At 37.2% G+C, this 27,582-nt stretch overlaps 1 protein-coding gene across 1 annotated transcript in view; it reads left to right on the top strand.

Moving 5' to 3' along the window:
• Positions 1–502: 502 nt before the first annotated feature.
• ZNF385D (zinc finger protein 385D) overlaps positions 503–27,582 on the top strand; it is a 968,814-nt gene continuing 941,734 nt past the window's right edge. The window contains exon 1 of the mRNA XM_027872398.1: positions 503–611. Coding sequence (XP_027728199.1) covers positions 503–611 — 109 coding nt within the window. The remainder of the gene's footprint in view (positions 612–27,582) is intronic.

The following is a 27,582-nucleotide window of genomic DNA, read 5'->3' as shown; positions in this document are numbered from 1 at the left end:
TCTCTGCTTTTCATTTCTACCTTCCCCTTGCAGCATCCACCCGTTCTTCTCTTGCCGTGGCATCAAAGAGCAAGGTGCCAAGGGCAGGGGAGGAGAGATGCCCTGGATGCCACCTGGCCCCAGCCCCTGACAGCGCGGGGGAGGCGGCCGAGAGTAAGGGAGGGAGCGCACCGCCCCGCCAGACCCGGGTCCCGGTCCGGCAGGGAGGCAGCCCCAGCCTGAGTGGCAGAAGCGCGGCTGCCGGCCGGAGAGGAGGCGGGACCGCCGCCCGGACCACTTCTCGGCTGCCCGCCTGCCCGAGAGCAGCCCGGGAGAGAGGGAGCGAGCCGGAGAAGGAGAGAGAGGCAGAGAACAAGCAAGCGAGCGGCGCCTGCCTCACCGACCCCTTTGACTGCTGCCGCCGCCTCTGCCACCCCCGCTCTCAACCCTTCTCCCAGCTTGTGAGCCAGCCAGTGGACGGACGTGTGCTTGTGCCCGGGCACCGGGCGGCCGCCGCTCCCTCATGGCGGGGCCAGGGGGCAGGGGAGCAGCATCTCGGAGGATGAAGGGCTCGCTGGGCGGTAGACGGGACAAGCTGCAGGGGGCCCCCAAGCAGCCTCAGCCCCGGCACGGTAAGCTGGGGGTCCTAAAGGGGGTCCCGGGGTGGTGGGGCTGGCTGTGCTCCGGACTCCTTACATGCTCGCTAGCATCTTAGTAGCGGAGGGGGGCGTGCGGGGCGCTGGTCTGTTGAAGCCCGCTCTTGTGGCGGGCACCACCCGGCTCTGCTGCCCCAAGAGGAAGAGAGGAGGACAAGCTGCCTGGCAGGGAGCTAGCGTGGGCGCCAGAGAGGGCATGGAGCTCCTGATGGGTGAAGCTGAAGGGTGGCCCTGGTAGCTCCGCGAGGGCCAGCGGCGGAAGGTTGGGTGCCCTCCGAGTTGGGGCGCTCTGCCAGGGCGACAGCCTCAGATCCAGTCCAGCTCTGACCAAGTCACGTCCCAGTGCCCCTTGCCTCCCTTTGGAGCCCGGGGAGCCCCGTGAAGTTGCACTGAGCGCAGAATAACCCGTTGACTCTCTCTCTCTCTCTCTCTCTCTCTCTCTCTCTCTCCCTCCCAAAAAAAAAAAAAAGTCACTCGTCCTTTCTAGGGCTTTTGCATTCGGGGTTGGTAGGGGCAGCGAAAGGATCAGCAGGTGACTGCTTGGGTCCAGTTAGGAATCAAGCGGCAGCTTTCTCTCCACATGATTTTTAATTACTTTCAACTAAACCCACCAGGTTGCGCTGCTGGCTTTATGACACCTTGCTTCTCAAGGAGTGATTTGAAAGTGCATTCTAACTGGCATTAGAGTCGCAAATATTTCCCTTTCTATCCCTAAGGAATTGCGGCTTCACTTTTACCTTCAGAATAGACATCCCGACCAGTCAGGCTCACGTGTGTGTCCTTGGGGCCAGGCCTGGAAATGACTGCGTGTGTGTATCTGGGTTAATGTTTCAGATTTCATTTGGTTAGTTGAAAATTTCTGGTTGCCTGGGGTTTTTGAACCTCTGATTCTCAGCTGCAAACTTGATTTGGGATAGCCTTCATGTGCTCTGGATGAAGTGGAACCTTCAGTTGGTGTAATCAATTAATCTTTTTTTGATGCCTGTGTGCTGCACCACCCCGCACCAGAATTCCTTTCCTAGGACATTGTTCTGGGGGGTACATTGAGTTCTGCTGAGGGCAACTGGCTACCTTGGGCACTTAGCTGTGTGATGCTGGGTCAACTGCCCATCTATCAAATTGCTACACATTTCTCTTTGTGCCTTTCCTTACAATCTCAGGGGAAGTTTATTCTCCCTTGGGCTTTCATACCATCTTTTGTCCTGTGTTGTGTAGCTCAGTTGTTCTAATTATGGTAACCTTAACTTGAATATAAATATACCTTATGGAACTGTGATCTCCTCAGCACAGGTAATTCAAATTCAGGCAAATCTCAAACCCTTTGTGTCTTGGTGCATAATTTCTAGGGAGGGAGTTCTTAATCTTTTCTATAGTGTGGTACCCTTTGGCAGTCAGGTGAAACCCATGGAACTCTTCTCAGAATAATGTTCATAAATTCATAAAATGGAATACACAGGATTATAAAGGAAATTGATTATATCAAAATAAAGATGTAATTGTTTTCCCTCATTCAATTTCATGCCCCCCCCCAATCTGTCCACTGAATTCCTTCAGTGTCTGTGAACTCCAGGTTAAGAACTCTTGCCCTAGAGACTCTGGAGGCAAGAGGAGATTCAGCAAATTTTCCAGGAGTACACAGCTAGCACTGGCCAGAAACTTCATTTGAACCCAATCAGTCAAAAAGCATTTATAAGATGCCTACTATATTCCAGGCCCTGTGCTAAATACAGAGGATACGAAGAAAGGCAAAAACAGTCCCTGCTATGATCTAATGCAAGAGACATCAAACACTTATGTACAAACAAACCATATATGGGATAAATAATGAATAATCAACAGAAAGAAGACATTAGAATTAAAGGAGCCAGAGAAGGACATCTTGTACAGGATTTGATTTTAGCTGGAACTTGAAAGGAGCTGGGGAAGTCAGGAGACAGAAATGAGAAAGGAGGGCATTTCAGAACAACCCAGGTCCCTAGACTCCTTCAAGCCTAATAGGTGAGGCTGCATATACCAAACATAGATTGTTTAAAAATGGAAAATAGAGGTTGTTTGCTTCTAGATGTGGTTTAGCAACTACCTTGAACACTCCATTTAACAAGTATTTATTAATCACCTACTACGTGCTAGGCGCTGTCCTAGATGCTGGAGAAACAAAGCAAATAAATTAAATTTGTCCTCAAGGAGCTTACTCCTTGAGTTTGATTTGGAGGGATGGGTATGCAGCTTAACTTGATGTATATTGTTGGGTGTTTCTTTTTCAGTCCAATATTTGGAATATCTATGAATTTGTGGTATGGATACTCCCTATATAGCAAATATTTAATAAATGTTTGTTGACTGACTATACCAACGAATATTGCAATCCCTTTACATTTTAATATATAGCCTTGATGTTCTGTTAGGGCTAAAGAAAACACTTGGTGACTTAATCTTCTGGTAATGAGCATCTTTGAACTTAGGTAGGCTGGTCTTCTAGCTTAATAAGGTGTCCCAGAGTATGACCTGTTGATTTAGCCTTTGAGAACTGCTATCACCAGCACACCATGATGAGGTGTTGCAAGGATTGGGAACCTGTGTGGTCCTTTGACTGAATCCAAACTTCACAGAACTAATTCTTTTATTAAGAGGACGTTTCGATTCAGTCAAAGGGCCACATTTGAGGACCTAAAGGGCCACTTGTGGCCTTGAGGCTGCAGGTTCCCTACCTCCACTAGAATGAGACCTTCTTGGAAAGGGTTAGGAATGAGGAATTCACAGCCTTCAAAGATTGCTATAAGGAGCACACCACTGAGGAAATCTATTCATAGGGATTTTTTAATATTAAAGATGGTGATAATTTTGGGAATCATCAGGATTGAATAAAAAAAAAAGCATGGGGCAGATTTTTTTATTTATATTGTTCTGAATTTGTGATTTCACCAGTGAAGAAATTCCCTCTACCAGTGCAGATCACCATCTCTTCTAGGTAATAGTCGTGTAGAACAATGACAAGTTAAGTGCCTTGCCTATGGCCCCACAGTCAGCATGTGTCAACAGCAGGATTTGAAACTATGTCATCCTGACTCAAAGATGTGCTGTCTCTGTCTGTTGCTCAGCACCAGACCTCAAAAGCAAGTTATTAGAGTGCCGTCTAAGCATACTGTATCAGAAGGTGGGAGACGTGGATTTTAGTCTGGGCTTAGGCATTCGCTAGCTGGTAGACTCAGAGCAACCGCCTGAGCCTCAATTTCTTCGTATGTAAGATGGAACTAAAATATTCTACCTCACGACCCCTTCTTAATTTCACTGGCCTCCTTTAAATATCAGCTCAAATCTTCTCTTTTGCAGGAGGCCTTTCCCAGATTTCCCACCTTCTAATGCCTTCTCCTCTGTGTCTCCCTCCTATCTGTAAATATCTCATACAGACCTAATATATTTACATGTTGTCTCCCCCTGCACCCCCCCCCAGGAAAATATAAGCTCCTTAAAAGCAGGAACTATTTTTGCCTTTCTTCCCATCTCCAGAATTTAACACAATTCCTAGCACGGAGGAAATATATAGCAGATGAGTTTTGATTGATTATTTGACTGCTACCTTGTGTTCCTCTTGAGGATCAAATGAGAAGATCTCTGTGCTATTAGGGACAGAGACTACTAATTATTTACTTCTTATTATTTAGTGGTCCAGCTATATACGATGGTATGTCTTGGTAGACTTGTTGTTGTTATTTTTCAGTTGCTTTTTTTTTCAGTTGTGTCCAGCTCTGTATGACCTCTTTTGGAGTTTTCTTAGCAAAGGTACTGGAGTGTTTTGCCATTACCTTCTCCAGCTCATTTTACAAATGAGGAAACTGACGCAAACAGGGTAAAGTGAATTGACCAGGCACACAATTAGTAAGTTTCTGAGGCTAGATTTGAACTCAGAAAGAGGAGTCTTCTTGAGTCCAACCCGACACTCTATCCATACTATCTACCTAGCTGCTCCCACATATCTCCTTAAAGTATAATAATAATTGCTAATGCTGAGGTCATATCATTTCATTGTGTGGTATTGCTCGTGAGGTACAAATTATGATCTAAAAGTCTGTGCAACAGATTTGCGTACTGTAGTGACCCTAACGATCCGTGTGGACTTTGTTGACTTCAGCCAAGTTATAATTAATACTCATTGCTTAGCAGGATTCAGAATTTCCATTAAGAGCTACTCTTAGTTTGGTTTCTTGCTTCCTTTTATATTTTCCACAGTATTTTCAAAACAATTACTCCCCCTGCTGCGATTTGCTATTTACAAGGTGAATCCAAAGTTCAGTAATGAAGTATGTGTGCTGTGCAAAGAAGAATAATGTTTGTTCTACAGTGACATCTCCGGCATGATGATTCAAGTCTAATTGGAGGCTGTTTTCTACCTAAAATTTAATTAAGTTGTTACATTTCTTAGGGTATATATGCGCGCGCGCGCATACACACACACACACGCACACACACACTGAGAACTTTCAACTATCTATAAATATAACATGTAAGTTAAGTACATGTATACACGGGGGCCATCTTTAGTCATCCTGACCTATATCTTGCCACTTACCCAGATGAGAACAAAGGACAAACAACAACAATATGTATACATGCACACATACATACATACACAATATTATATTGCATGTGGGTAACTAAAAGTAGTACCTGCACTTATTGTGATCCCTAATTTCCCAGCTACTGAGTAAAACTTTGGATTTTTGAAATGTTGCACATTTCCATAAGTTATAAACTGCTAGTAGTCTAAACATACACACATATATATACACAACTTAGAATTTCTATATTAAGGATAAGAAAGGCAGCTAGAATACACTTTTCCTATCACTACATACAATCAAAATTATGTATGTTTTAGAAATAATAGCATTTCTGATATTGTACTTGTCTGTATGTAAGTAGTGTTTTCAAATGAAATTTGGGGAAGTCTGCTGGGAAACTAATACTCTTCATATCACAGATGGTGGGGGGATGCAGAGAAGCTTTTACAAATAGATTCTCATTGAGAAGTTAGACATTTTACCATTTGTTCTTTTATTTTCATAAGCAGCTGATTAGGGCCTTGACACAAAACAGTGTCTTAAAATCCCAATAGACTGAGAATTATTGTGTTCTGTTTGCTTCCCCTTTTTTTCTTGGGGGATGCATTCCATACTATTTGCTATTTGAACTCACCCATTTAAAATCGAACATAAATCTTCATCTCCTTCCTTGATATGGTTGACTTATTTCCTTAAATATTTTTCCTGCTGGCAAAGATCTATTCCTAAACATATGGGCACTTATTAATGACCCACTACATTGTAATAGCGACCTGCCTAGAAGGTTTTGTTTTCATAGTACGTAATGTGGTTGGAAGTGTTCTGTTTTGTAACAGTGTAATGTGCTTGGGTGGCACATGAATTTTATATCTATGTTAATGAGTTACTCTCCTAATAGTCTATAGACTTCATGAGGACAGGGACATGCTTTTGTATCTTGCATAATACTTTACATATAATAGACAGCATTTTTGTTTTCATATCTCTATAACCTCGCATAGTGCCTCGCCCTTAGTAGGAACTTAATAAATGCTATTTATTGATTTAGTAACTTGAAACCGGTCAGACCACAAACTGTTTGCTAGTGATTAAGTTTTAAACATGGCTTACTGTCTCTAAGAAGACACAAATTGTCTCTGTTTCTTAATGGGACATCACTTGTTTTGCCTATTGCTTTACATGAGTTTCAATTCCAAATTAGATTAAGTAGAATTACATAGGTGAAGCTCCATCTCATTTGGTCCTGCTTGATGGAATAAGAAAATCGAATCTTTGAAATAGGACTTCAAATCTTGTCTATATCTTGGCCCATCTAAACATTGCAGTTTCGAATGAACTAGTATTGGGTAAGCGTCTGTAATTTAAAATAACTCAAGAGCTGGGAAATCGAGATGGATGATTGTACTGAATTTTCCAACAAGTGCTCTCAGAGTAAGGGTTTGACTAAATAAAAATTCATGGAAAAAATCAAGCGAACAGTTGTATATCCACTTTAGAAACTTTGAAAAGCATATGTAGAATTCACAGGAAGGGTGGATTGCTTTATTTTTGTGGTCCATATTTATGCTTTGAAGAACGAGTGTGGAGAATAATCAAAATTACAATACCACCAAAAACTTTCTATTAAGGAGAAAGTTGCCCTTTTTTGTCTTTTTTATTAATTTATTTTGATTTATCAACAATCACTTCCATATGTTTTTGAGTTTAAAATTTTTCTCCCCCTTCCTCCCCACCACCCTCCACAAGATGGCACACAATCTGATATAGGCTATACATATACATTCCTATTAAATATATTTTCACATTAATGATGTTGTAAGTAAGAATTAGAACCAATAGGAGGAACCACCAGAAAGAGGAAACAAAACTCAACAGAAGAGAAAAAAATAGCAAATAGTATGCTTCGATCTGCATTCAAATTCCATAGTTTTTTCTTTGGATGTGGATAGCATTTTCCATCATGAGGCCTTTGGAGATGTCTTAGATCCTTGTATTGCTGGGAATGGTTACGTTTATCAATATTAGTCATCACACAACGTGGCTGTTATTGTGTACAACGTTCTCTTCATTCTGCTCACTTCACTCAGTATCAGATCATACAAGTCGTTCCAGGTTTTTCTGAAGTCAGCATGTTCATCATTTCTTATAGCACAATGGTATTCCATTACATTCATACACCATAACTTGCTCAGCCATTCCCCAATTGATGGGCATCCTGTCAATTTACAATTTTTTGCCAACACAAAAAGGGCTGCTATGAATATTTTTGTACATGTGGGTCCTTTTCTCATTTGTATGATCTCTTTGGGATATAGCCCTAGAAGTGCTATTGCTGGGTCAAAGGGTATGCACATTTTTATAGCCCTTTGGGTATAGTTCCAAATTGCTCTCCAAAATGGTTGGATCATTTCACAACTCAAACAAAAATGCATTAGTGTTCCAATTTTCCCACATCTTCTCCAACATTTATCATTTTTTTGTTTTGTCATGTTGGCCAATCTGATAGGTGTGATGTGGTACCTCAGAGCTGTTTTGATTTGTATTTCTCTAATCAATAGTGATTTAGAGCATTTTTTCATATGACTATAGATGGCTTCAATTTCTTCATCTGAGAACTGCCTGTTCATATCCTTTGACCATTTATCAATTGGGAAATGACTTGTATTCTTATAAATGTGACTTTATTCTCTATATATTTTAGAAATGAGGACCTTATCAGAGAAACTGTTGTAAAAATTCTTTCCCAATTTTCTACCTTCCTTCTAATCTTAATTGCATTGGTTTTGTTTGTTCAAAAACTTTTCAATTTAATGTAATAAAAGTTATCCATTTTGCTTTTCACAATGTTCTCTATCTCTTGTTTGGTCATGAATTCTTCTGTTCTCCATAGATCTGATAGGTAAACTATCCCTTGCTCTCTCAGTTTGCTTATAGTAAACTTTTTGTCTTCACGATACACAAGTTAAACCTTTTTTTAGTTTTTTTGTTTTGTTTTGTTTTATTTGCTTTTGGTGAGGCAATTGGGGTTAAGTGACTTGCCCAGGGCTGGTGCTCTATCTACTGCACCACCTAGCTGCCCCTAGTTGTTTGTTTCTCAAATACATACATACATACATATATATATACACACACACACACACATATATATGCAAACATACATATACACATATATAAAATATATGTGTTTATGGGTATATACATACATACATATGTATATATATATGTATGTGTATATATGTAAAACACACACACATATATCTACTTTTTTTCACTTGTGGTACCTTTAGGGCAGAAGACTACCATTTCCTACCTTGGTGATCTTGAACAAATCATATAACCTCTTTGACTCACTGTTTCTACATTTGTAAGATGAGTTAGGCACCATTTGCCTCTGAAAGAAACTTCTTCCAGCTCTAGATTTATGACCCTTAAGTTATAAACCTGAATTTGTGTACATGTACATGCATGTATATGTGTCTACGTACATACTGTGTTCTATGTATATGACTGTGGACATCCAATCTGCATATTTTATAGATGTATAAATGTGAAAACTCAGATCTAGGATGGCAAAGTGCTTTGCACAAGAATACATAGGCAGTAAGTGTCAGAAGTCAGAGTTGATCCCAGGAATTCACAATCAGTGCTTTTTCTAGATAGTTATTATAGGTTGTAGATTTAGAGGTGCAAGAGACCGTAGAGGTCATCTAGTCCCCCATTCTCATTTTACACTTATGGAAACTGAGGCACATTAAGGTTTAAATGTCTTGCTCAAGTTTGTATAGCTAATATCAGAAGTGAGATTTGAACCAAGATCTTCTTGACTTCAAGCCTCATAGCTCTGATATTTACATGTTGCTTGAACTGACAGTGATATTCACTATTTTGCAGCTAGAAGGAAATTTAGCCATCATCTAATCTAACCTATTAATTTCATAGATTAGGAACTGAGGCCCAGAGAGAAGAAGTGAATTGCCTATGATTACACAGCTAGCCAGTAGCAGAGGCTAAGAATAGAAGGAATGTTTTCTGATTTTAACCTGAATGATTTTTCAATTGTTCCATATTTAGAAATTATACAGTAAGAGATAATAGCATTAAATAATAGCATTAAAAAGATAAGCGAGGACTGGGAACATCTCAATTAACAGACAAACTCAAGGAATGGGGTTTTTCAATTAAATGGCATTCCTGTTTAACTGAAACTTTGGAAATTTTTTAAATTTCATCCCTTGTTATTGAAAATCTTTCTAAAACTCTATTTTGGGGCCTTAATAACATAGTGAACACAACTGAACCTTTCTTTGATAATTGAAGGCTTTGCCATTCTGTAAGGCCATTAGCTTGGATTTCAGTGCTCAGTAGAGAAGGTAGATACTTAGATGTAGAAGGCTGAATATATACTGAATCCAAGATGTCCCCTGTGACTTCCTAACAGAATGATTGATAGCAGATTGCTTTCTTACTTTAGCATCTTTAGGATTAAGAGAAAGGTCAGGGGAGGGAAATAATTCTGGTTAGAGTTCTGGTTGTTTGAGGTTCTGATTCTTTGAAAGATACCTTGGCATATACTTTGGAAAATATATTTTAAAAATCTGGCTTTGGAGTTTCTCTGGTTTTGTCAGCTTGTTCTCCTTTGTCTTGGTCAATGTGAGTATGTAAATTCCTTATAAACTTACTAGGGTGACTTTCCACTTTTCAAGAACTGTAAAGTAAGGCTAATGCTCAGTTTGTCCTCATCTATCCCTCCACAAATGCACATCAATGTTATATTATAAATGATGCTCTTGAGAAAATGGAAAGTATTTCCAGAAGTTGAAGAATTTTTTTTCCTTTGAAACTTTCCTTCTCAGTTCCAAGCTAAGAACAGGGTAAGGCAATGTGGTATAATGGAGAGGGAGACTGAGTTTGGACTCAAGAAGAGGAGTTTAAATGGCAATTCAGACCCTCCTTAGCTGTGTGACCCTAGACAAGTCACCCAACGTTTCTGTGCCTCAGCTTCCTCATCTGTAAATTGAATGGATTGGACCTAATGACCTCTAAAGTCTTTTCTACTTCTGTATCTCTGATTTGATGATCCTACGCATTTGGAAGGTACAGAAAGGTGGAGCCATGATGAAAAGTTAAAAAAAAAAAAGATGACTTCATGAATGATTCAGAACTCTGTAGTTGAGATACTTTAGCCTGAAGAATAAAAAAGTAGAAACATAAAACTTGGATAAGGATGCCTAGATATATTAAGAATTTGATTAATAAAATAATTTATGCATTAAATTAATTGATGGGGACAGTTTATTCAGAAGAGAAATAGTGAAAATCAACTTAATTTCTCAATGCTTGTTTTTCCAACAATGATGTGTAGAATACAAGGCACAATGGTAGAGTATGGAAGAAAAAAAAGAAGAGAGGGATGATGTTGATATGAGAGCATTGAGGATCTTGTTTCTTTTTATGATCGACCTGTTGTGCTTTCATCACCATGGAGAGCTCCCCATGAGGAAGCACCTTTTGCCAGCACAGATCTATACCTGCTCTGCAATTTACCAAGTTAAGAGGGTTTCTTGGGGTCCTGACAGGTTAAGGGATTTACCCAGAATCATAGAGCTTGTATGTTCTGGGGGAATAGTTCGATGTTGTTCTATAGTTCTTTCTTTATACACTGCTGTTTCTCATCTTCTCTCCAATCACCCCTCTTTGTAGGAGAGGGGAGATCCTGAGAATATATTTAATGAAACTGAAATTTGAAAATGACTTAGAAAAAGACTGCATGGTAACCTCGTTATGTGTGCATGGTATGGTGGAAAAGGAAACTGACTAATTTATAGGCTGATCACCAGCTGTGAGAACTTTGGAAAATCCTTTAGCTTCGTAGAAAGGCACTTTTGTCTTTTGTAAGATGGAATCGGGGTCAGAGTTCTAAAGCTGTAATGGACCCCAGTGGCCATTTAGTCCAAACTCTTCACTTTAGAAATGAGGAAACTGAGGGCCAAGCAGGTTAAGTGATTCACTTTGGGGTCAGAGGATCACGTATCTAGAGGTAGAAGGGACCTCAGAGGTCAACTAGGTTAACCTTTTAATTTTACAGGTGGGGAAGCTGAGACTCAGGGAGGTTAAGTGACCTGTCCAACATCTCATCTTTAGAAAGTATCAGAGGGGAATTGGAAACCAGGCCCTCTAACTCAAGACACAATCCTCTTTTCAGTGTCACCCCCTGGCCTTACTCAAGGGAGATCTGTGAGGATGGTGTAGCTGATAAAGTTTTGGGCTGGGAGTCAGGGAGACTTGGGTTTGAAATCTACTTCATATGTGTTCCAAGTGTATAGCCTCAGCCAAATCATCTAACCCATCTGAGCTTTACTTTTCTTACCTGAAAATGATAATATTAGAAACATCTGTCTCATAGGGGGTTTTGTGAAGGTCAAATGAGAGAATATATGCAAATGCAAACCTTAAAATAATATAAAAATGTCAGCTATAATGGTGATGATAATGGTATATCAATCAATCCACAATAATTTACACATTTCATTACATAGTGTACTATGAGCACTGTGGGAGGCCTCCTATGTGAAAGCACTTCAAAAACTATAAAGCACTATCCATAGGTAATGCCATCATTATAGATGAGCAAATATATACTATTTTTTTCTCTTCAAATGTGTTGTTGGTCTTCTTAATTATTATTTTTGCTTTAAATATAAATTCTATTGATATCTTTTGTTTTACAATGCCTAAATTCTCTATATATCTCTATTTTATATAGGTAGCTATGATACCCGAGGAAAATTCTCATGACTGCTACTTGTAACAAAGAAGACTGTTATGAATTCTTTCCAGGCTTAGCATCCTAGATTGTCATGGAGTTCCACATGTTTCTGTCTAGATTAGGTGAGGTCTGTGCTCTAAAATGGGATCTTCCTAAGTTTTATGGCAGCCTATTATGTTCAGAATTATGAGAAAACACTTGCTTTTTCTGGACAGTATGAGTTTCCAGTCTTTGGATTCCATTTGTTGTCTCAGCCATTGGCTTTCTATTTTATCTTGCCATATTAGAACAGTGAATCATCTTGTCCATTAACTGCCCTGAAAAGTCTGTGTTTTTTGTTGACTGTCTTTCTTCCCATTCCTGTGATAATTGGAAACCTGGCAGCTTAACTACTTTCCCAAATGTGTTCGAGATGGGTCTTTGACAAGCGTTGTTTGAGCAGTAATGGGCCTACTCTATTTCTCCTCCTTTCTTGAAAATTGAGTGGGATGTTTTTATGTTTTTTTTTTTATACTTTAGAATCATAAAGATTTTATTTTAGGATGATCATAGCAAGCAACCTTGGGAGAGAGGCTATAGCCAAATAATAGTAGAAAACTCTTAATTTATAGGCTGTTAAAATAGAAATGTGCTAGTAGAGTGATTAACCTGATTATCTAAAGCTCATGAGATTCATATGGATTTGATTTTACTCCATGAACTATTTCACAGAAAAAGAAGAGACAAAATATCAGAAGAAAGCTTCCCTTTGTTTACAACAGTTAGCAGCATGATTTGAGCAGAGGGACACACAGTGAGACAACATATGCCAGCACAACCTGCTTTACGACTTCCCTACTGGGAACAGACCACGGAATGACATCAGGTGTTCCCTTTAAAAAGAATTTTCAAGACTGTCTTCCATTGCTAAGTCACTGAAATAATAATAAAAAAAAAGACGCTGAATCTTGGCAGTCATCCCATATCGAGATGTCAATAAAAAGAGCATGCCAAAATATGATTATGATAAATTACTGGGAATTAGACTTTTGTCACTTTTATAGGATACTTTTTTGGTGCTATAGGGAAATAGATCCTCAAAGAAACTGTGAGGCAACAGCTCAAATGATGTTTTTGGACTCAGAATTGTCACGTTGTTGTACCAAATAATGTAAATGACTAGTTTCCTTGTGTGCATTTGTATATCCATTTAAAGAGGACTAAATCTAAAACTTTCTGGAAATCAGAGACATGGGGGATGGATTGGAATGCTTTCTAGGGAGAATGACAAAGGTAGTTTGTTCTGACAGAATAAGTTTACTAGGGAGATCTCTTAGTGGAAAAATCTATTCTACAAATTATATAGCATAAGCCAATGAGCCAGAGTATATTTAGTTCCTGAAAAAAAGGAAAAAAAAACTATCATAAACTGTGAAAATCAACCAGGTAAATTTTCAAGGACGTGTAACATGCTTGTCAACAGAGTGTAAGTTAATCAGGTCATGTATAATTTAAGTACATAATGTCTGATAACAGGTTAACCTTGCTTTTTATAGTAGTTGCATGGATTGTGAATCTTGATCTAGTAAATGATATTCTCCCTCTGGCTTCTACTATATTGGTAAATAAATATTATCCCAGTTAATTTTGTCCCTTGAACATGGTTTTTAAAATGACCCTTTAGAATTCTAATACTCATTCTTGTTAAGGTTTTTCCTTCACGAATGTGAAAGAAGTGTTGGCCCCAGGGGTTAAAAAGACATGGGCTCAAATCCTACCTCCTAATCTCAGTTAATTTCTCAATAATTTTAATGTTATCATCTATAAACCAAGGAGCTTGTACTAGATTACTTCTGGGTTCTATACCTATGATTCTAAATCTTATAATTTCTCTTGCTTTAGTTTCTTAATCTGTAAAATGAGGGAGTTGTGCTATATGGCCTCACAGGTGCCTTCAAAATGTAAATCTGTGGATATAAATCAATCTTTCTGGTCTTAGTTTCCTCAACTGTAAGATGAGGAGGTTGGGATAGAAGGTTTCTGAGATCTCTTATAACTCTTTCTCTGTCTAATTCCAAATCACCAAATCTCCCTGTGCCTCTATTTTTTCATCTGTAAAATAAGAGAACCAGACAAAGTACATGACCTTTGAGGTCCCTTCAAACTATGCATCTGTGATTCTAAGTCACCTGGTCTTTATGGCCTCAGTTTCCTCATTTATGAAATTAGAGGGTTGTATTAGAGGGTCTTTGCAGTCTTTGACAGTTTGGGATATGTAGTCTAATGAAACCATAATCATACAACTCTTTCAAGAAGGTAGACGATAGCTAAACAATCCACGTGGTCTTGTATATTTATTTAAATTTGTTTATATGGGTCACACGGTTAATTCTCATCTCAATGATAATTCTCATTAACTTTGTAATATTCCATTTGGCTAGAATTTCCACTTGACTCTTCTACCATCATGGCAGGCAGCGTGATATACTGTATATAATTGTTGCTGTTTAGTCCTTTTTTCAGTGGTGTCTGATTCTTTTTGACCCTATTTGGGGCTTTCTTGGCAAAGATACTAGAGTGATTTGTCATTTTTTCCAGCTCATTTTATAGATGAGAAAACTGAGGCAAACAGGGTTAAGTGGCTTGCCCAGGGTCACAAAGCTACTAAATGTCTGAGGCTGGATTTGAATTCTGGTGTTCTTGATTCCCGGCCCAACACTCTATCCACTGCACCACCTGGCTTCCTTATACCATATATGAAGCTGGCCTGAAAATTAGGAACAAACTCTGGATTTAAACTCTGACTCTGTTACATACTGACTGTGTGATCCCTGGATAAGTCACAACCTCTTGTTGCCTTAAGCAACTCCAATACCTAGCTAGCATTTATATAGCATATGTAATTTACAAAATGCTTTACAAACATTATCTCATTTTATCTTCATAACAACTTTGGTAGGTGTTATCTTCCTTTTATAGATGAGGAAATTGAGTCAGACAGAGTTTAATTAACTTTCTGAGAGTCACACATTGGATTTGACCTCAGGTCTTTCAGACTCAAGGTCCTGCTCTCTGTCCAAGGTATCATCTACCCTCTTACTATTATAAGTTGCAAGAAGGTAGCTATGTGTATTGATAAAGGTAGTTTCTTTACCCAAGAATTCTCTCAGTTCCTGTTAGAGTCTTCCAACAATCCCTGGGTACCTAATAAACCCTTTCAGGAGTTCAACAAAGTCAAAATTATTTTTAAAGTAATACAAAGATGTTTTAATTTGTAATATAGTAAGTATTAGTAGATATGACCTACATAAACAAAAGCTCTCTGGTGAGACCTCAATAACTTTTAAGAGTATAAAGGGATACTGAGAACAAAGAGTCTGAGGATCAGTGCTCTACATCAATGAAATACAGGTCCAGTGTCCATCTCCTATATTTGTTTCAAGTTCAAAACCCTTAAAAAGAGAATAATAATCTTTAATTAGTTTACATTATTATTATTTTAAATAGTTTAATTCAAAACTGTTTTCCTGTTCTAGAGAGTTCCCCCTATTTATGTCTGTCTCTTTCACAGACTAGAAATATTAGTGTTTGAGTAAGGGAGGCACAGAGTTGAAAATCAACCGTTTTGTGATTGCAATTCTTCAATAATTATTGGATGTGTAAAGAGAATGTAATGTTGAATTTGATTTCCTCCAGCCACTATTGATGAGGCCTAGAGGCCAAAAGAAAGTGAACATTTGTCTTTGAATTTCTGAGTTATGGGTGGATGAGGAGTTAAATGAAGTTTATCCCTTTATCATGAAGGTAAGGCTAAGATCATAGACTTAGAACTGAAAAATAGCTTTGAGGTCATTTAGTCTCACTCCCCTCATTTTACCGATGAGGAAACTGAGGCATATAGTGGTAAAGTGGTTTGCCCAAGTCCCATATCAAACAAGAAAGAGAGCTAGGGTTCAAAATAAGGTCCTCTAACTCCAAATCCAGTGATTTTGTCCACTATGCCTTTGTGTTTCTAAAATTTATGGAGAACTGTCATATACAATGATTAATAATAATAATAATAATAATAATAACGCATTTTGAATATTTGCAAAGCACTTAAAATATCCTTTTATTTGTCCCTTACAACAACCCTGGGAAGATGTTATTATTTTCATTTTAGGGCAGCTAGGTGGCACAGTGGATAGAATGCTAGTGTAAGTCAGGAAGACTCATCTTCCTGAGTTCAAATCTAGCCTCAGATATTGACTAGCTATGTGACTCTGGGCCAGTCATGTCACCCTGTTTGCTTCAGTTTCTTCACCTGTAAAATGAACTGGAAAAGTAAATGACAAACCACTCCAGTATTTTTGCCAAGGAAGCCCCAAATGGCATCATGAAGAGTCAGACACAACTGAAAAATGACTGAACAGATGAGGAAACTGAAGCAGACAAGTGGCTTGCCCAGGGCTTCACAGCTAGTAAATACCTGAGGTCAGATTTGAACTCAGGATGTCCTGACTCTCCATCTAGCAGTCTTTTCGACATACTACTTGGCTGCCTCAAGAACAGGTGATATGTTTCTGATTTGTCTTTGTGACCTTATTACCTAGTACAATACTTTGTACATAGTATGGATTTGATGAATGTATGTTATCTTGAATTGGATATATAAACACTATATTTGGTTTTAGGAGACCTGGATTTCAATTTCTAGCTCTTATATTTGCTCTTACCTTTAATTAATTACCTTAGTCCAGTTCCCTTTTTCTGTGCCTCAATTTCCCTATCTATGAAATGAAGGTGTTGGATTCGATGACCCTTAAGGTCCCTCCCAGGTCTCCCATTGTGACTGTAATTCACGATCAGCAGAATTGCTCTTGAGGATTTTAGAAGTCCCTGTTTTACTCTCAGGTCACATTACTTGGTAGAAACACAAGGGCTCTCCAGGCTCTCACATCTCTTCATTACCGTGGTTCAAAAATTGTTTGCTTTGAAATCTACTTTGCTTGGAGGTCTTTTCATAATTACAGTTTTCCATGCTACTCAACAATTAGATCCTGGTGTTTAACCACAGGTTCAGATTCTGGACTAAGAGTACATAAGCATCATTCTTTTTGCTCACTGTCAAAAAGAGGGTAGCTGATTGCATTGGTTAGGAACTGGACCAAGAAATGGAAATCATAAGTAACTGAACAATGGGATATGAGGTTCCTATAGAAATTGCATAATACAGGGGCAATTAATTAAGCTTTAGAAGAGTTTCGCTAATGGAGGAATTCTTACCTTTCTCTATCATGGACTCCTTTGTCAGGCCAGTAAAATCTATGGAACCCTTCTCACAATGATGTTTTTAAATGCATAAAATAAAATTCAGAGGAATGTCAAAGGTCACAGATCCCTTACAAACCCAAGATTAAGGACTACTTTTCTAATGCTCTAAATCACTATTGATTAAAGAAATGCAAATTAAAACAAATCTGAGATACCACCTCACACCTGTCAGATTGACTAATATGAAAGAAGAGAAAAAAATGACAAATATTGGAGAGGATGGGGATAATAGGGACACTGATGCACTGTAATTGTAGACTGATTTAACTATTCTGAAGAACAATTTGAAACTATGCCCAAAGAGCTATAAAACTATATGTAGCCTTTGACCTAGCTATACCACTATTAGGTCTGTATCCCAAAGAGATTTTTAAAAAATGAGCAGCACCTATATGTACAAAACTATTTATGGCAGCTCTTTTTGTGGTGGTAAAGAATTAGAAATTGAGGGGATGCCCATCAGTTAGAGAATGACTGAACAAGTCATGGTATATGAATGTAATGGAACACTATTGTGCTATAAGAAATGACAAGAAGGATGCTTTCAGAAAACCCTAGATTTACACAAACTGACACAAAGTGAAGTGAGTAGAACTAGGAGAACATTGTACATAGTAACAGCAATATTGTATGATGATCAACTGTGAACAATTTAGCTACTTTCAGCATTACAATGATCCAAGACAATTCTTAAGGACTTATGATGAAAGATACTGTCCATCTCCAGAGAAAAAAACTGTTGGAGCCTGAATGCAGATCGAAGATATTTTTTATTACCTCCTCCTCCTCTTTCTTCTTCTTCTTCTTCTTCTTCTTCTTCTTCTTCTTCTTCTTCTTCTTCTTCTTCTTCTTCTTCTTCTTCTTCTTCTTCTTCTTCTTCTTCTTCCTCCTCCTCCTCCTCCTCCACCTCCTCCTCCTCCTCCTCCTTCTCCTTCATCTCCTTCTTTGCCTTCTTCTCCTTCTTCTCCTCCTCCTTCTCTTCCTTCTCCTTCTTCTCCTTCTTCTCTTCTTTCTACATCTATGTTTTCTTTCATAGCATGACTAATATGGAAATATGTTTTGCATGACTGAAAGTGCATAACCCATATGGAATTGCTTGCTTTCTCAATGAGGAGGAGGGAGGGAGAGGATTTTGAACTCAATTGAAAAAAAAATGAATGTTAAAATAATTTTTACATGTAATTGAAAAAATAAAATGTTTTTTAAAAATTGCTTTGTTGGTTCTAATTCATAAATTTCTTTTTAAATTTATTTTTCTCAAAATGATGCCGTTATCAGAGAAACTTGCTGCAATCATCCCCTTTTTTGCTTTCCTTCTGCTATTGGCTGTATTGGTATGTGTGTGTGTGTGTAAAAAACCTTTTCAATTTTAATGTAGTAAAATTATCTATTTTACATCCTGTAATTTACCTCTCTATATCTGCTTGGTCATAAATTCTTCCCTTATCCATAGATCTGACAAATAAATGTTCTATGCCCCCCCCAGTTTGCTTATGATATTACCTCTTATGTCTACACATTTTGACCTTAACCTTATATAAGGTATGAGATATTGATCTATTTTCTGCCAAGCTGCTTTCTAGTTTTCCCAGAAATTTTTGTCAAATAGTGATTTCTTTTCCCCAAAGCTTGGATCTTTGTATTTATCGAACACTAGATTACTATGGTCATTTACTACTGTGTATTGTGTACTTACTCTATGTCACTGATCTACCACTCTACTTCTTAGACAATACCAGATTGTTTTGAAGATTACTATTTTGTAATATAGTTTGAAATCTGGTACTGCTGGGTCAATTCCTTCACATATTTTCATTAATTTCCTTGATATTATTGATTTTTTTTGTTCTTCTAGATGAATTGTGTTATTATTTTTTTTCTGGCTCCCTAAAATATTTTTGGTACTTTGGTATGGTACTGAACAAATAAATGAACTTATATAGAATTGTCATTTTTGTTATATTGGCTTGTCCTACCCATGAGCAATTAATATTTCTCCAGTTGTTTAGATCTGATTTTATTTGTATAAAAAGTGTTTTGCAATTGTGTTCATATTGTTCCTGGGTTTGTCTTGGCAAGTAGAGTCTCAAGTATTTTATATAGTCTGCAGTTATTTTAAATGTAATTTCTTTTTCTATCTCTTTCCGCTGGATTTGTTGGTAATATATAGAAATGTTGGTGATATATGTGGGTTTATATCATATCCTGCAACTTTGCTAAAGTGGTTGATTTTTTCCACTAGTTTTTTAGTTGATTTCCTAGTGTTCTCTAAGTATACCATCATATCATCTGCAAAGGGTGATGATTTTGTTTCCTCATTGTGTATTTTTATTCCTTTAATTTCTTTTTCTTGTCTTACTGCTTTAGTTAGAATTTCTAATATAACGTTGAATAATAATTCTGATAATGGATGTCATTTCATCACTCATGAGGAAGGTTTCTCGCTTATTCCCATTACAGATAATGTTGACAGTTTTAGATAGATACTCCTTATCATTTTAAGGAAAACTCTATTTAATACTATGATGTCTGGTGTTTTAAAAGGAGTGAGTGTTGTATTTTGTCAAAAGCTTTCCCTGCATCTATTGAGGTAATCATATGATTTTTGTTATTGATATAATCAGTTATGCTGATGGTTTTCCTAGATACTGAACCAGGCTGCATTCCTGGCATAAATCCCACCTGGTCATAGTGTATATTCTTTGTGATATATTGTTGGAATTTTCTTGCTAGTGTTTTATTTTAAAAAATGAATCAGTATTTATTAGGGGAAATTGGTCTGTAGTTTTCCTGCTCTGTTTTTGCTCTTCTTGGTTTATGTTTTAGCACCATATTTGTGTCATAAAAGGAATTTGGAGGGACTCCTTATTTGAGTATTTTTCCTAATAGTTTACATAATATTGGAACTAATTTTTCTTTAAATGCTTGGTAGAATTCACTTGTGAATGGATTTGGTCCTGGGGATTTTTTCTTAGGAAGCTCATTTATGGCTTGTTCAATTTCTTTTTAAGACAGAGTTATTTAAATATTCTCTTTACTCTTCTGTTAATCTGGGCAATTTATCTTTTTGTAACTATTAATCATTTCATTTAGATTGTCAGATTTATTGGCATAAAATTGGGCAAAATAGCTCCTAATAATTGCCTTAATCCCCCTCTTCCTTGGTGGTGAATTCACCTTTTCACTTTTGATACTGGTAATCTGTTTTTTTTTCTCTTTTTTCCTTCGTTCCTTCATTCCTCTGTTCCTTCGTTCCTTCGTTCCTTCCCTCCTTCCTTCCTTTTTTCTTTCTTTCTTTTTAAATCAAATTATTCAACTTTATCTATTTTAGTGTTTTTCCTCAGAAAACCAGCCTTTAGTTTTATTTATTAGTTCAATGGTTTTCCTGCTTTCAATTTTATTAATTCTCCTTTGATTTTTAGGGTTTCTAATCTGGTGTTTAATTGTAGATTTAAAATTTGTTTTTCTATTTTTTTAAAGTTCCATGCCTAATTTATTGAGCTGCTCTTTCTCTATTTTATTGATATACATATTTAGAGATATAAATTTTCCCCTAAGTACTGCTTTGGCTGCATCCCAAAAATTTGGGTATATTGTCTCATTGTTGTCATTCTCTTCAATGGAATTATTTGTTATTTCTGGGATTTGTTGTTTGACTGACTCATTCTTTTAGGATTAGATTACTTAGCTTCCAATTAATTTTTGATCTATGTCTCCATGGCACTTTATTGAATATAATGTTATTGCATTATGATCTGAAAGGATGCATTTAATATTTCTGTTTTTCTGCATTTAGTTGTGAGGTTTTTATGCCCTAATACATGGTTATTTTTTGTGATGGTGCCATGGATAGCTGAGAAAAAATGTATACATCTTTGTATTCCCATTCAATTTTCTCCAGAGGTCTATCATAGCTAACTTTTAAAAAAATATATTCATTTCCCTAACTTCTTTCTTGTTTTTTTATGGTTTGATTTATCTAGTTTTGAGAGGGGAAAGTTGAAATCCTCCACTAGTATAGCTTTCCTATATATTTCCCACTTTCTTTTCCTTTAAGAATTTGGATGCTATGACATTTGGTGCATATATGTTTAGTTTTTATATCAATTCATTATGTATGGTACCTTTTAGGAACCATAGTTTCTCTGCTTATCTCTTTTTATTAGTTATCTTTGTGCTTTTACTTTGTCTGACATCAAGATGGCTACCTAGACTAAAATGTAATAGATTTTGCCCCAGTCCCTTATTCTTCCTGTATATATGTCTCCCTTGTGAACAATATATCATTGGATTCTTTTTTTTTTAATCCATTCAGTTCTCTGCTTCCATTTTTTGGAATCCCATTTCCATTCAGTTATGATTATTAACTGTGTATTCCCCTCCATCATATTTTCCTCTTCTTTATCCTTCTCTCTCTTGCTACCCTGTCCCTTCTCAAAAGTCTGTTTTGCATCTGACCACTACCTCCCTTAATTCACTTTCCATTTATTCAGACTCTTTCCCCTTCTCTTATCCCTTTTTCATCCTTCTTCCCTGTATGTTAAGATATATTTCTATGCCTAACTGAATATGTATGCTGTACTCTCTTTTAAAAATCTTATTTAATGTTATTTTTTCCAATTACATTTAAAACCATTTTTAATATTCTTTTTTTTTCAAATTTTGTGTTCCAAATTTTCTGCTATACTCTTTTAAAGCTAATTCCAATAAGAGCAAAATTTAGGCATTGCCCACCCTTTTTCTTCTACTCCATTGCAAAAACTCTTCCTTTTGTACCTCTTTTATGAGATAATTTACTCTATTCTTCCTCTCCCTTTCCCATTGTCTCAGTGTATCCCTGTTTCTCACCCCTTAATTTTTTTTAAATCATCCCTTCATAGCCAACTTATGCCCATGCCCTCTGTCTATGTGTACTTCTTTTAACTGCCCAAATAATGGTAAACTTCTTAGGAGTTATAACTATCGTCTTCCCATATAAGTGCACACAGTTTAACTTTATTGATTCCCTCATGATTTCTCTTTCATATTTAATTTTCTATTCTTCTCTTGAGTCTTGTCTTTGAAAGTCAAGTTTTCTATTCAGCTTTGGTTTCTTTATCAGGAATGCTTGAAAGTTCTTAATTTATTAAATGTCTATTCCCCACCCCACTTCCCACTCCTGAAGGATTATACTTCATTTTGCTGGGTAGATTATTCTTGGTTGTAATCCTGGCTCCTACACTTTCTGGAATATCACATTCTAATTTCTCCAGTCCCTTAATGTGGAAGTTGCTAAATTTTGGGTGATCCTAACTTTGGCTCCACAATATTTGAATTGTTTCTTTCTGGCTGCTTGATATTTTCTTTCCTTGACATGAGAGGTCTGGAATTTGGTAATGATATTCTTGGGAGTTTTCATTTTGGAATCTCTTTCAGGAAGTGATCAATGGATTCTTTCAATTTCTGTCTCACCCTCTGGTTTTTGGATATCAGGGCAGTTTTCCTTGATAATTTCTTGCACTCTGATGTCTAGGCTTTTTTTTTAATCTTGCTTTTCATGTAGTCCAATAATTTTTACTTTATCTCTCTTGGATCTATTTTACAGGTCAGTTGTTTTTCCAATGAGATTTTCACATTTTCTTTTTTTCCCATTATTTTGAGTTTCTTTTACTGTTTCTTGGTATCTCATGAAGTCATTAGCTTCCACTAGCCTGATTCTAATTTTTTAGGAATTATTTCTCTTTCAGTGAGTTTTTGCACTCTTTTATCCCCATTTGACCAATTCTGCTTTTTTTTTTCTTTTGTTTTTGCAAGGCAGTTGAGGTTAAGTGACTTGCCCAGGGTCACACAGCTAGTGAGTATCATGTGTGTGAGGCTGGATTTGAACTTAGGTCCCCCTGACTCCAGGGCCAGTGCTCTATCCACTGTGCCATCTAAGCTGCCTCCCCCCCCATTCTGCTTTTTAAGACAATCATCTCTTCAGTGTATTTTTGTGCCTCTTTTACCATTTGGCCCATTTTTTAGGTGTTCTTATCTTCATTTTTGTGCCTCCTTTACCAAATTGTTGAATCTTTTTTAAAAATAATTTTCTTGCATCACTTTCATTTCTTTTCTCAATTTTTCCTGCATCTCTCTTTAAAAAAAATCACTTTTTGAACTCTTTCAGGAATTCTTTTTGGACCTGTGACCAATTCACTTTTTCTTTGAGGCTTTGCATGTAGCTCTTTTACTTTGTTGTCATCTTCTGAGTTTGTGTCTTTATCTTCCCTACCACCACAGGAACTTTCTGAGGTCACGTTCTTTTCTTTTTGTTTGTTTGCTCATTTTTCCAGCCTATTTCTTGACTTTTAACTTTATATTAAATTTGGAGTCTGCTCCCAGGGTGGAGATGACACTGTCTGAAGCTTCAGACCTTTCTTCCTGTTATTTTCAGTTAGCTCGGGGTGGGGAGTTGTCTGTAGGTTTTCAGTGCTTCCAAGGTCGTATGATCTAAGGAGAGGTGTGGTCACTGCTCTCATACTCTGTACTCTGGTCATTACCCAGGAAGGGACTTTATTACCATATAGCCACTGGTGCTAACACTAATCCTGGCCCTGGTACTATGACCAGTTCCTTGCTTTTGAAGCATCATATTCACTTTTGCTTGGTAGGTTATTCTTGGTTGTAATCCTAGCTCTCTTGCCTTCTGGAATATCATATCCCAAGCCCTGTGATCTCTTAATGTAAAAGGCACTAGATCTTGTGTGAGCCTGACTGTGTGTGGCTACATGATATTTGAATTGTTTCTTTCTGGCTTCTTGAAATATTTCCTTCTTGACCTGGGAGCTCTGAAATTTGACTATAATATTCCTTGGAGTTTTTATTTTGTGATCTTTTTCAGGACGTAATCAGGGAATTCTTTTCATTTCTATTTTACTGCTTCGTTCTAGTATATCAGGGCAATTTTCCTTGATGATTTCTTGAAATATGATGTCTAGGCTCTGTTTTTTTCTCATGCAGGTAGTTCAATAATTCATATAGTATTTCTCCTTGATCTATTTTCCATGCAAATTGTTTTTCCAATAAGGCATTTAACATTCTCTTCTATTTTCTTTTCATTCTTTTGATTTTGTTTGATTGTTTCTTGATACCCCATAGAGTCATTACCTTCAATTTGCCCAATTCTAATTTTTAAGGAATTATTTTCTTCAGTGCACTTTTGTACCTCTTTTTAAATTTGATCAATTCTACATTTTAATGAGTTCTTCTGTTTAGTGTATTCCCCCCCCCCCTTTTACCACTTGGCTAATTTTGTTCTTTTAAGATTTTATTTTCTTCAGTATTATTTTGTGCCTCTTTTATCAAGTGTTGACTCTTTTTTCATATTTTTCTTGTATCACTCTCATTTCTTTTCCTAATTTTCTCTCTAACTCTCTTATTTGATTTCTAAAATATTTTTGAGCTCTTCTAGGAATACATTTTGTGTTTGCACACAATTCACATTTTTCTTTGACATTTTGCATGTAGCTGTTTTGACTTCATTGTCTTTTTCTGAGTTTGCTTTGAACCTGTAACCATAGTAATTTTCTATGGTCAGGATTTTTATTTGTTTGTTTATTCTTTTCCAGCCTATTTTTTTGACTTTTAATTGAGTACTGGGGTGATTTGAATCACAGGTATAAAGACAGTTGGAAGTTAGAATCTGCTACCTAAGGAGTAAGAGCTGCTCAAGTTATTTGCTTGAATGGGGCAGAGTTGATGGTAATTGTGTTTGGAAAGGTCATGTGGTAGAGAGTCATAAATCTTGAGCTAGGACCTTAGAATCATTAAGTCCAGCCCCTTCATTTTATAGAAGAAGAAACTGGGACCTAGAAATGTTAAGTGATTTAATAAGGATTAACACAGGTAACAAGTGTTAAAGGCAGAATTTGAAATCAGGTCTTCCAGAGTCAAAGCTTAGTATTTGATTGACTATGCCAAGCTGAGCTATACTCTGTGTGTTTGTGTGTGTGCACGTGTGCACATGTGTGTATGTGAATGCATGTGTAGTGACTTATGAGTGATAGGTTTAAGAGGCAGGAGAAACATGAGTACTGATCTCTATCCTGACCCTTAGTAGCCATGTGACTTGGGACAAGAAGCATGACTTCTCTGATTTCCAGGCTCCTCACCTGAAAAAAAAAAGAGGATGTTTTCATGAAAGCACTTGTTGAACTTTAATGTGTTGTGTCCTTGTGGACTGGTACTAAGGTGATGACAAGTCAACCTATAATAAAACAGATATTTTTTAATTACCAGAGTCGCGGGTTACTTTCCATTGCAACTTCTTGAGCTGATGTACGGTAGAAATGTTCTTGTTTGGTTTGAGGCTATGTGATAATGATACACTGTGCCCTGCTTTTCAGCTGTGAAAAAAACTCCATTGTGTCAGAGTTAGAAAAAGGCACCATATAATTATGCGTGTGAACTTCTCGATGATGCAAATATACTTCTTTTATTCTGATGTGTATTTCTGCTACTTTAAATATAATTAATGTGTACAAAATAATTGTAGAGAACCAATTGCAACTTAGAATCTCATTTCTCATTATTTTTCCATAGTGGCTGTTGCCTGCATAGTAACTTTAAATGAAGAATTGCTTTGGCACTTATATTTGGGATTTTATACCACATATATTTCCTTTTGAAATAATTAACTGAAGACCTAGCTTACATTCTGTTCAATGATATCTAAATGAGAACGTTTCATTTCAGTCATGTCTAACTCTTTGTGACCTCCATTTTGAGGTTTTCTTGGCAAAAATACTAGAGTGGTTTGCCATTTCCCTCTCCAGCTCATTTTACAGATGAGGAAACTGAGGCAAACAGGGTTAAGTGGCTTGCCCAGGATCACAAAGCTAGTAAGTGTCTGAGGCTGGATTTGAACTCGGGACTTTCTGATTCCGGGCCCAGTGCTCTATGTACTGTTAAGTCACCTAACCAGCCAAAATGAAGGATTTAAATTCTCAAAATTCATTAGACACTTCTATTGGGAAACAGTTTTGTATTTAATTTATATTCACATTCTCTTTCTCAATCTTTAAGTGACTCAAGAGGTAAGACTTTAAAGATTAAAATCTCATTCCCTTTGCTTGTGGATGACAGGGTAGTAAAGTGAAACGATATTTAGATTCAGAATCAGAAGACCTGGGTTCCCATCTTCGTTCTGCCATTTGTCAGTTGGGCAAATGCAGGCAAGTCCACTTAACCTCCCTAGGTTCCCTTGCCTGAAAATGAATATTAGCTCAATATCCTCTAATATTCTTTTAAGCTTTAAATTTATGATTCTACAATTCCCATGCTATAGTATTTGAAATCTTTTTTTCTAATAGAATCCTATTGATGTTTCCATAGTTCTTCATGATATTTCATATTTATATAATGCTTTATGGTCTACAAAATGCTTTCATATATCATCTTATTTGAGCCTCAGAAGAACCCTATGTGTGCAAGTTCTATTATCATTCCTATTTCACAGAAGAAGAATCCAAGCCTCAGAGAAATGAATTTTCCAGGACCACATTGCTATTGGTTGTCAGAAGTACATTCAAACCTAGGTCTTCTTGTCACTGGGTCCAGTATTCTATTTCCTATGCCACTATGAGTTTTTCTGATGATGATAGCAAGAGTTGATCTGACAGAGGGAATGGTACTGGGGAGCTGACCATGTCAGAACTAGTATCAAGATCTGGGTTCATCTCTCACTAGCTGTATTAGTTTTTGCCAGGTATTTAACCTCCCTTGAGCCTCACTGTCCTGTTTTTTAAGACCTGCCATAAGCATAAGTCTCAATTGAAATGACATATGTAAGGTTCTTTGAGACCTCAAAGAGTTAAGCAAATATTAATAATTAAAAATTATAGCTCTCACTGATATGAGGACTATGATCCCTGAGGAAATGGGATAACTGAGTTTGTTCTTTTCCTCATCCACACTTATCTCACTTTATCTCTATCCCTCCTGATTTTTTTCCTACTGAATTCCTTCTTATCTTTTAAAGCCCAATTCAAGTGTCATTTTTTCCATGAAGATTGCCCTGATCCCTTTAACACTCTCCTAAAAGAAAGCAATGACCTTTTTTCTAAGTGGCCCAGTTGAATTTGGAGTCATAAGACCCGAGTTTAAAAATGGATCTGTTACTGCTACTCACTACTTTGTGACCTTTAGACAATCGTTTCATCTAACTGGGCCATAGTTTCTTCATGTGAGGAAGAGGTGGGGGATGGGCTTGATGACATTTAATGTCTTTTCTGGATCTTTGTCTATGACCCTATGCGACCCTTCCAGCCTTTGAGCTATAATCCTACCATTTTATGATCATGGGATCACAGGT

This window comes from Vombatus ursinus, unplaced genomic scaffold (assembly GCF_900497805.2).
Source record: "Vombatus ursinus unplaced genomic scaffold, bare-nosed wombat genome assembly UNPS02014799.1, whole genome shotgun sequence".
NCBI classification, from domain to species: Eukaryota; Metazoa; Chordata; class Mammalia; order Diprotodontia; family Vombatidae; genus Vombatus; species Vombatus ursinus.
Note: the sequence above shows the minus strand (reverse complement) of the source record. Positions and strands in the feature narration are given on the sequence as shown.